Source organism: Lycorma delicatula, chromosome 7 (genome assembly GCF_047948215.1).
Source record: "Lycorma delicatula isolate Av1 chromosome 7, ASM4794821v1, whole genome shotgun sequence".
In the NCBI taxonomy this organism is placed as follows: Eukaryota; Metazoa; Arthropoda; class Insecta; order Hemiptera; family Fulgoridae; genus Lycorma; species Lycorma delicatula.
The window spans coordinates 75,313,274-75,324,995 of record NC_134461.1 but is presented as its reverse complement, the minus strand read 5'-3'; the positions used below and the strand labels follow the sequence as shown (position 1 = coordinate 75,324,995).

General features: G+C 27.7%; 1 protein-coding gene across 1 annotated transcript in view; it reads right to left on the bottom strand.

Moving 5' to 3' along the window:
• Nucleotides 1–961: 961 nt before the first annotated feature.
• Nucleotides 962–11,722, bottom strand: part of Fbl6 (F-box and leucine-rich repeat protein 6) — a 51,302-nt gene continuing 40,541 nt past the window's right edge. Inside the window, exons 7-9 of the mRNA XM_075370581.1 lie at nucleotides 7,194–7,410; nucleotides 5,346–5,505; nucleotides 962–3,056 (exon numbers count right to left, since the gene is read on the bottom strand). Of these exons, the coding sequence (XP_075226696.1) occupies nucleotides 2,855–3,056; nucleotides 5,346–5,505; nucleotides 7,194–7,410 (579 nt within the window). The 3' untranslated portion in view covers nucleotides 962–2,854. The remainder of the gene's footprint in view (nucleotides 3,057–5,345; nucleotides 5,506–7,193; nucleotides 7,411–11,722) is intronic.

Sequence of the window (11,722 nt, the reverse complement as noted above, 5' to 3'; positions counted from 1 at the left end):
GCAAATAAATTATACATTATATAAAATTCACCCAATACTGTCATCACATGTTAAATCCTCTACTATACCATTGTTACTATTCCACTTTTAATATTGTTTTTTATTACACAACCTGTATTAAAAAACAGGTTTACAATTAACAAATCTTAATTCTTTTAGCTACACTGATAGCTTTAAAAAATATCATCACTTTTTGTGAGATAAAATATGAAAGTTATACAATTTTATAACCTAAATTAATGTTGCATCCACCTGCCTAAGTTTACTCTAAATCTGGAAGAATCAGAATGAATTTTGAAAAATAAAAGAATGTAATGTTGAATAAATGAATAAAGGTAAAACTGCAAAAAGCCAAAACCATGTTTAATTAATTAGTCGGTAACCACAAACCACTTACTTTAGGCACTTTGTGAAACTTCCCTTTTGAACCATCAATAATGACTACAAGCAGTTTTATCCCATTTCAAGAAATAAAATACATATACATTGCTGTTGACTAATTGGATTACTCATTAGAAAAAATATCAAATATATATTTAAAATATCAATGTATTGGTTGAACTTCCTATGATTAAATAAATTTATAAAAATAGAGAAATGCTTTTAAGTTTAATGAAAAGTATTTTTTCCATTTGTATCTTAGTAGAAAGTTAATAACAAAGGAGATCCAGATCACATACACATTTTGAGATGGTAATTTACAGCAATGGAGTGTATTATCTTCAATTGTACTATTTAGAAGTGGTATAACATTATGATGTTTTACCATGCAAGATATCAAATTTTCACTCAATGAGCAAAAAGAAAATCATTAATTTTATAAAGCCATAAGCTGACTCACAAAAAGAAATCATACAAAATTAAAAAGGAATCATAAACAGATCTAACCTGACTTTTATAAAAACAAATTATTTATTTTTTTATTTACTTTCTTTGTAAATTTAAACAAAGAATGCCAGAATATTAACAAACTACAACCGCTACAAACTAGTGGTTGTAGATTAAAAAAATAAATAAGTCAATTTTTGTAGATATCTCTTAAAATTAAAAGTAAATCTTAATATGCAAATAAATTTAATGTAATAGATCACAGTGTAAACAAAAATTAAATCCTGATAACTTGGATATCAGTAACAAAATATTCTATAGATAAATAAAATATACCTCAACAACAAAATATTTACCTCCCAACAATTTGAAAACAGAATTTGGAGAATATTGCTAGCAGCAAAAGGTTTGACAAAAAAAAAATCTATATGTAACTAAAAATTCAATTCTTACATACACATGTTTTCACTTAATTAAATTTTAATCATTACATCATTATCATCACCACACACTATAACCAGTTTTGCCTGGGCTGTGTATATACAAAGCAATATGTAATAATTGTTACTAAGCAATAATAATGTACATTACATGTAGAAAAAGAATAGCTACAAGTGACACAGGAGTAGTCAATTATGCTTTTTTTTTTTTTTTAACTATTGCACATAATAACAAAATAATAATAATAATATTACAAAAAAATATATTTTACAAATTTATATATGGACACATTTTTTTATTAGATACATGTGTCTTTATAGAAAGCTCTTTTGTACTGCGCTAATTATCAAAACCATATATAACATAAAACTTTTTAGTTTAACTTAACCATTAATATTATCATAACAAAAATTACAATGTAAACAGAAAAAAACTGTGTTTGTTAAGACAGCAGTCCATAAGTATTAACCCATTTGTGCACAGCACTTACAAATATCAGATTCTGGCCATATTCAAAGTTACAGTCAAGCTCAGTTTCTCAAATTTTTGTTGCTAGTAAGTTTAATAGCAAGAGAATTAATTTTACTATCAAAGTAAGCAATAAAGATCGACAAAAAAAAATACTTCTATCATACGTTGCAATCTGTTAATCAGGTTTTACAGCAAATATTCAAAATTACTAATATTCGTCAAATTACTGCTATCTTGGGAAGTATGATGGATGAAATAAGAGACAGTGGTGTAACAATTTTATGAGAAGTGATCTGACCATCAACTTAATACACATACATTAAAAAAAAGAAGAAATAAAACGAGCATATGTTATGAACCAATGATACTTATTTAATATAATTTTTATACATATTTCACCTACAAAAATAACAAATCATATTTCAAAACTGGCTAAGATTTTAATATTTTTACTTTATTGGGAATGCTCACAAAAATCAATTCTGTATGAAACTTCATTGAACAGCAAGCAGATAATAGGTGGATGACTGAATGAATATGAGCCTGTTGTTAACCTTTGCAGTGTTGTATGCAAATGGGTTTTTCTAGACAATCCTTTACTTACATCATAGGATTATTTATTTTGTTTTAAATGTATATATAATATATACAAGATAATATTAGTTTATCCTAGACATGTTTTCTTTATGTAGATATACATAATAAAATAATTACACATAAAGTTACAATGGTACAAATGTTTTGAAGTACCTCCCAACTGATATTAAATTACTATTATTATCAGTATTTGTACTATTACCAATTCAACCGGCAGCAATAACAGTAGCAAGTAAAAACAACAGCGGCGGTGATGGTATATTTTTCCTCATAAAATAACAATTAACTGATAAAGTTTATAAAATTAAAACAAATAAATTAAAATATTACTTTTTATAATATATATAATAAACAAGTTCTTTGATTATTTTTTATAATAATAATATTATATAATAATTAATAATATAAACAATACGAAGATCTTACTGTTTTTATCACAGAAGCATACGGTACTGAGAGTCACTCGTCTCACCTTAATCAATCAATCATTGGACCGACCATATTTATTTGCTGCCAATTACTGCTGCACCTCTTCTTGTTCCTGTTCTTTGGTGAAGGAAATACGTAATTCAGCTAGACTGCTACCCTGGTACAACCTTTTCATACCACGTGGTAATGCTCTACAAGATGAAAGATTTAGTGACATCAGTAACGGACAACGTTCCAAAACTGCCTTCACAGGGTCTAAACTGACTGAAGAGCCACAGAGATTCAAAACCCTAAACAAAAGATGTCATAAATATTTTTTAAATATGCAGTAATGAGCATATTATATTTGGAGGATACATTTAATAATTTACCATAAATAAAGAAACCTAACCTAAATGTTGCAATAAAAAATATTACTCTTAATGAAATACCAAGATAAAACTAATATTCTTTATATAATATATGTCAGATGTCATAATCGAGCAGTTGTGAGGCGTCAGTGATACAAATACCCTGTGCCAGTGTTTGCTAGGAGTAGTAATTCTATGATATAAACATAACATTATGGCAGTGCTTACTGTGTTTGCTGAAACAAAGTTTAGCAGTACATTAATATGTTGCTGAGTAGCAAAGGTCACTCATCAGTCATGTGTTGTAGGAGACCATTACCTTTATGAAAGACACATTTAATACAAATGTACAAACAAATGCAATAGATATTACTGTAGTGGGACATCAATTCATGTGCCCTAAAAAAAAATTAGAGATGAAAAATGTATGAATATTTCTGTCCTAGGTCTTACATTACAAATGCATACAGCTTATTGTAGTGGGTTGAGCTTTTTGGTTCAACTACCACCACCATCCTGAATTAAGTGATTCCACATTTAGGTACTTGTTTGTTATCACAACACCACTCTTTTTTGAGTAACTTCTTTGTCAAAAAGTAATTTATTAAACATATTATTACAATGTATTGAACAACAAATATGTCTGTTAGTGAGTGAAGCAAGCATAGGTTGCTTGTTTAGATTATAATGACTCCATGTACTGAAAATCATATATACATTAATATTATATAATCTACACTTGCTAACATTGTCTAATTAACATGAAATATTCATATTATATGCTATTTAACATTAATTAAACAAGGTTAGCAAGTGAAGCAAAGGTAGGTAGTTTGGTTAGGTTATGTTGATATATGTACGATTTGTCTGTACACAGAATCAACATAATCTGAAGTGTTTTATAACTTTTATTTTTCATAAAAAATTTACTTTTTTCACCTTACATAAACATTATTATTCATTTTGTCATGAAATCTGAAGAAGCTGCATAAAAAAGTGAAAAAATTGTAGTGCGATAACAAATAATATCCACATTTATTTTTCAGTATAATTCATCTGATAAACTAAATCTAAACTGATTATAAATGGATAGAATAATAATGCCACTAACTTAAACCCAAATTATATAGCAGATACACAAGTATCCTACAAAACACTTAAAAAGGAAGTATGTTTTATTAGCCGTATCAAATTAATGGCAGAATTTTATATAGATTAACAACTAGAAAAAACAAGCACACACAGCAATTTTATAAGTAATAAAAGATCAATGAATTCTAACTTTAATGACAATTACAATTAATAATTAATTATTAGGCAGCAGGAGAATATATAACAGTAACATACCACAAACCAATTTAAAATTCACTGGTTAGTCTAACTTAGAAATCTATCCCGTAACTTCTGAACTGTATAACAGAAAAAGCCAGAAAATTTAGGGTACCAAATGCAATTCTTGACTATCGAATTTTTTGGTTACTTAAGACAGAACGTTTCTATCATTCTTTGGCCAGAATACCTTTCAAAGTCTTTCCCTAAAAAAATGCAAATGTAAAGTAAGAGGAACAAATTACCTCATAATACACAGACAAATTCCTTTTATCCACTGTCAGTATCATCTTTAACTTTCCAAAAATGCCTTTATAAAATGTTAACTACTATTATTGATAATAGCTTCCTACAAAGACCTGGAACCTACATTTGTTCGTAAGAAAACAAAATTAAGTACTAATTTAATTACTGAGTAGACACTTAAGTTTAATTAAGTACTTACAATGACTTCAGGGTCTAAACTTCAAGATTACTTAATATGATTTAATATAGATATGATTTTAAATTATTTAATTCTGACATACAAATAGAAACTAAGCCAAATTACAACAGATCCAGTTAGCAAACAGTTTTTTGTATGAGTGGATGAAGTTTTATCATCAATTACAAATGATTTTTTTCTCATAATACACAAAAAAAATTCTTAATTTTTTATAACAGTTGTAGTTTAATTTTCCATACATTGGTGAAATCAACTGGAGAGAAAATGCAGTTTGTATACTAGCCAGCTATGTCTCTTTTTCATTAGGTAATATTGAAAATATGTCTGATAAGCCAACCAAATGACTTAAATTTAATGTACAGGTTCTTAGAACTTTTAAAATCCTATCTCATAGGAATTATATTCACTTTACAGCTGTAGATAGCGCCTATCCTAAAACAATTAAACGTAAGTACCTGAGTTGTGATTTATTTCCTTGCTCAGCCAGAGCCATGACAGCTGCATCTAATGCCTCTGTTGCAGTACTCCAAGCGAGATCCATTTCAACCAAACTATGACCCCATTTCTGAGCAATTAACTCCAAACCAGAACCATTCACACGAGTAACATAACAACCTATTGATACAAAAATTTATTAAATGTAAACAATTACAACAAAGAAACAACTAATATGTAAAGGCAAATGACACAACATATGACTCAATTCAGGTGTTTTGAGTCCTAACCAAACAGTAAAGTGCATCACTTACAATCTCATAGCACTGTTAAAAGTGGAACCAGCACTTAATTGCACCCCAAAGAAGAAAATAATATACTAATATGACTTAAAATGTTGATGCCAACATTTTGTCATATTTACTAAAACATTTCCTAACATTACAAATTTAAAAAACTTAGCAATATATGGTTTTTGAAAGAGTATAATTATCAGTATATATTAGATGAGTTATTCAACAGTAAATTTCAACATCCCAAAATGAGTTTTTTTTCCCACTGATCTTGATCACAGAGTGGTAGTGTCTTGGCCACTTCAGAGTAACGTCTCATCTTGTTTCACCTGGAGGATCCCAGATTCAAATCCCAGTCAAGCATGGCATTTTCATAAGCTTCAAAATTCCATTTTCATAATCTCACATACAAAAGCTTCAAGCGCTCATATATCACAAGAAACAAAGAAGCAGTAATGTGATTTCATTATTGATAATAATTTACATCCAGCATGTATAACAACAAGAAACATAATTCTGAATGCTAATTACAAAGCTTCTAATGTTAACATGTAGGAAAAAATATGAAAGAATACATAAATAAAAAGATTCACAGAGACAATATCACAAATAACAAACAAATCAAAATACTACAGAGCATTTCATTCTATCTCATAAAAATAAATTAGGAATCAGTTTCATAAGTTGCCAATCTCCACTATTAGCGTTAAAACATTTTTAGTTAGAAAAGGACAAGAGAAGGTAGGACCAATATATCAATTTACTTTCTAACAAGATTCCTTCAATTAAATAAATACTAAAAAAAAATTGTTTCCTAAGACACAAAAGAAGAAGTAGATTTGTTTAAAGCAATTGGCATCCGACTTCCTTTCAATCCACTTAATTTATGAATATTTAACAACTTTGTAATAAATTCAAGTGAAAGTTGTTCATACATCTAAAAGGCGTGTATTTGTCTAAATATTTAAATTTTCAAAACAAATTCAAGCAACACAAATAACAAATCAGACTGAATGTGACTATCTAACTTAAACTACAATAATTAAGGATAATGTCAAATATATGCATATTGGTAATGTATAGATATGCAAATAAATATTATGTTAAATTTAATACATTCATAATTAAAAGTTGTATTTGCAATACCAACCTTCTCTGGATAACAAAATAAACAAATTTCAATCTCAGTACTAATTTTCTTTAATAACTATATGCTAATAACAATTACAAAAAATTGAGAAATGAATTCTGAATGAGAGATGAAAAATTTCAAGCTTGATCAGGAGCAATCCCAGCATTTTCCATACAAAAAGTAGAAATGCTACCATTCAATCACAGAGGCTAAGTAAGCATGCATTACATTCAGACGTAAGTCCTTGGTATCCACTTTTTTCTATTTTTGATTAACAGAAGATAAATGTGAAGTGAAAACTTAAAGGTTAGTAACAAATTTTTCATCAGAAGAAATTAATCAACTAAAATGAGTTGCTTTAAATTAATTCCTTTGCAAAGAATCTGATAATAAAACTCTGTAAAAAAAAAGTAATTTATTATTATAGAATGAATTCTGCTAACCAGAAAGAAACAAATGTTCCAGGTCCCAAGCTGGTATCCTCACAAGTGAAGAATCAGACACCTTATTACAGCCTCGGACATCCAGTAACCTTAACTTATGAGACTCTTTCAGAATCCTTTGTAAAGATTCATCATCAATAAATGGCTGTGAGACCAGCCCATCTAATACTCCAGCTACACTCAATTCTTCAAGCAATGGAAACCCTTGTGATGCAGCCTAAATAACAAAAATATTTATCATTTCCAACAATAGTTTCAGTAAATCCTTGATATACATATTTCACTAATTTATCATCAAATTAGTATTGAAATCAAACGCAACAAGTCTAAAGCTTAAAATTATTAAATTTATACTACAGCTAATAATGAAAGTTTTACTGCATCATAATAATTCATTAAATTGCAGTGCTCCTTTTTGTTACACTAGGTAGGTTAGGAGAAGCACAGGATGGTATCCAATAGTAATGGTATTACCTCTGAAAAGCGTAACACAATTAGCAATTTTCAATGGCATAAACTAACTTGTCTTATTAAACAATTTATAACATTATTTACGGGCAAATTTTCTTCAAAACAGAATATTACTGCTTTTAACGCAATTGATAGCGAGTCATTGGGAGTAAATATATTAAAATTTGTAAATTAGAACCTGGATTTCATTGTAATCATGTCTATAATAGAAAGTTCCTTAGGCTTAAGAATTTCATTGTATAGAAAATCGTTAATTTAAGAGATTATTAACATTTAGTGTGTATCAAATGTAGAAAAACTAACATATAAAATGTGTATCTAATATAGAAAAATTTTGTTCTAATGTCCCATTAATCCATGAAATACAATAAGTTGTAACAGATAAATTTTCTTCACTTGCATTTATATTATATATATTTTTTCATTATTCAACAGATAAAACTGGTATCAAATCAAATGTAATTGTGACATCTAATAACAATTATAGGCAACAAAACACTACTTTTTACAACTGTAATGGTAACTAATATAATTTCTTATTCACAACAGACATAATGATATCTTCAACACATTTCATGAACAAATGACCACTACTGAGATCAGTAGAGCTATAATGAAAGATTATCATGAAACATTATTACCTTACAATGACTACAAAAATGCGGGCTACTAGAGAAGCAAAAAGTATGAAAAAAAATCACTGGATGCAACACTATTTAGCATATTACAAATCATCATTTCAAAAACTAGGATGGATGTTGGCTGAAAGAGATTAGCAGAAAAAATACAGTAAAAATTTAAATAAATATTCTTTTTCCTTTAAAATCAATATTAAATCACTTACAGTATATAAATGTACCTCAACAATTAACTTAACTTTATATATTTAATAAAAGTTTTAATTGAAAAAAAGGAAAATCTGTATTAAAACATTACAAAAATTTTCATAGTACTCATTTTGGTTTCTCTTATTCATAATGCAGAATAAATTCTTATTAAGGTATGCTATACAAGATCTATTTTTTCTGTGTTAAATACACATTAAATTATCTAAATTTAATTTAATTAAGGTATACTACAAATTTATTTTTTCTTTGGATTAAATATATATTAAATTATCTAAATTTAATGTAAAATAGAATTAAAATATAAAATTACTAAAATAAAGTTAATAATTGCCTGTTTTAATAATACCTTTTAAAAGTTTTTCTTGAACCTTCCCTCCAAAATCCCATAAGAACATTATTCAAATTTTCAACACAAGTAACAGTATGGTCTCTTGTATATAATTTTTCAGCGGTGAAAAGCAAATATAACTATTTTTTTTTTAACTTTTATCAATAGCCATGTTTAATTATTTATTTGAAAATGTTTTTAAGAAATAAAAATGAGAGTTGAAAGAATAAAGCTGCAAATTATACTTTCACAAACAAATATGAGTAGCTTAAGGTTCAGCTGAGTATTAATTGACATATATGTCAAAATGTAGAAACTTAGCGAAAGGTTCAACAAAAGTAACAATGTATTAAGTAATAATTCTGATTTTTATTTGTATGTGTTTTATGTTAATTATTATTTAATGTTAATTTATCAATTGTTAGTAATCATCCTCAGCAGAGGATTCTTAGTTAATTCATGTGTAGCAGTAGCGGAAATATTTTTGTGGCAAGAATATACAAAGAAAAACATTTTTTACAAAATTATTTCATGAACTTGTAATGATTTTGATTGTAAAATCAACAGAAAACCTTTAATTGGAGTTTATTTGAAAATGGGGCCAAGTTTGGGAGCTGTCATTTTGGATTTAAAGTAGGGACCCTAGGTCTTCACTTGCAAAAGAGCAATAATAAACTTAGATGTATGCTGGCTGCTTGCTACTTTAAGTGATAAATTGATCTACAGTAGGCTGCCATTTATGAAAATATATCACAATTCTTAAACTACAATAAATTTTATGAAACCAATATACTAAAATTTTTTGCAAGAGCATGTCATTATACTTATAAAACCCATTTGATATGACTAATAATACATAAAGCTAAATGTACAGAAAAAAAAATACCAGGAAATGCTAATTGTTTTTTTGCATAAAAAAAATGCAAGTGAATTTATGTAATATAAAGTGTACAGTGAAATTCCACTTTACAACACAGAAAAAATTCCAACGGCTCACGGAAATGAGCCGTTAGGCTTATTTCCCTCAAGAAAATAAGCATTAGAAGACTATCTGATCCAACTAGCAAGACAAGTAAGTATTATGTTATATTATGGAGATCATTAGTTAGTAACTTTATACATGCTTCTGAAGAAAAAGAATACTGCTGCCAAGGTTAATTTAAATGATGTCATTTTTCTTACTAAATCAACATGGTTGAGGAATGAGATAGTAGCTAATCAGAGTAAACAAGAATGGTTTACACATCATGATACTATTTTAAAACAATTTAAAATGCCTGAGAAATTTTCAACAAAATACAGCTGAAATGGTACAATACAAGTTCAAAACAAATGAAAACTGATCAAGTAATTTGGGTGAATTGATGTCAATTATATTCACTGGATGTTGTAAATAAGGAAGGTTTGAAAATGCTACATACATAATGAATCACTCCAGAATATTAAGACTTCAAATTGTTAGTACAAAATTAAAAGTAAACTCACCACATACACACACACAAAATTTAATCAATAACAAAACTACAATCAAAACCACCAAATACAGCACTTGAAATAATTGCCACCTTGGTGAGTACCTCGGTTAGGTTTAATTATTTTAACTATTTTATTATTCGCTGGTTCATATACAAAAATAAAAGCTTTACTTGATTTGTAATATAAATTATTTTTATTGTAATCTTGATTATATAATTCACATATATATTTATATATTATTAATGATGAGTTGTAACAAAACAATATGAGTCTTCCAATGATGAACCGAGACTGCCAGATTCCAATGCGGAGCCGACTTATACAGTGTGGCTGGAGCCGAGTAAGCCGCCAAGAGCTGTGTGTAGTTTGGAGCCGAGTGAAACGCCAGGAGCTGTTTGAGCAGTAAGGAGCCAAGTGAACCACCAGGAACTGTGTGAATCATATGGAGTCGAGTGAATCATCAGGAGCTGTGTCTCAACATAACTGCCCGCCAAAATCATATGATGATTTTTTTTATAATATTAAAATGAAATGTTATAGTAAAAATATGATAATAATGCTTGATTAGTAATATCAATATGCTAAATAACAATATAATTGTAAATGAATGTATTATATAATGTAGTCAATGAATAAATATATAATATACAATTGCTGCATAATTATGACATATTACAGAACAATAAACAAAGTTTAAATGTGAATATCTATTAAATATAATATTACAAATAAATCACTGAATCTATACTTGCCTTAAAATCGTATTCATACTCATTTCACATATAGTAGAATAATTAATAATGGTCATAAAGCTCATGTGTATTCTTAATATGTAAAAAAATCTTCAATATACTGAATGATTGAATAAATAATCTTTAGTGTTGTATTACACTTGCAATGTGCAATGTATTGCACATTGAAAATAAATGAGTAAATACTCTGGTGTCGTATGCACCTTGAATAAATGATAATAGTTTGATGCTGCATGCATCTTGTATACATTATAAATAATCTAGTAATATATCTTAGGACATTCTGCATACAATCGGGAGATCTGCATATAATTGTAATGAACAGTACTTATTTTGTAGACTATCTAGAGGTAAGAGCTATATGAACATATTACAATTAGTTAATATATGTAGTTTAAGTTACAAACAATTATACAAAATTTACAAACATACCAATAATTATATTTTTAAGAAAACAAATCAGTGAAATCAAAATAGCAATAGTACATAAATTTCAAATTAATCATATCATTACATACAAATTAAAGGAAACTGTAATAATAATAAAGTATGCAAATAATAAACTCAATTATTAGAGATTGGTAACAGGCATAACTTGTGCACAGGTCTTCTTAATGGTCCATTAACTGTATGAAAATCAACAACTCTTACAAG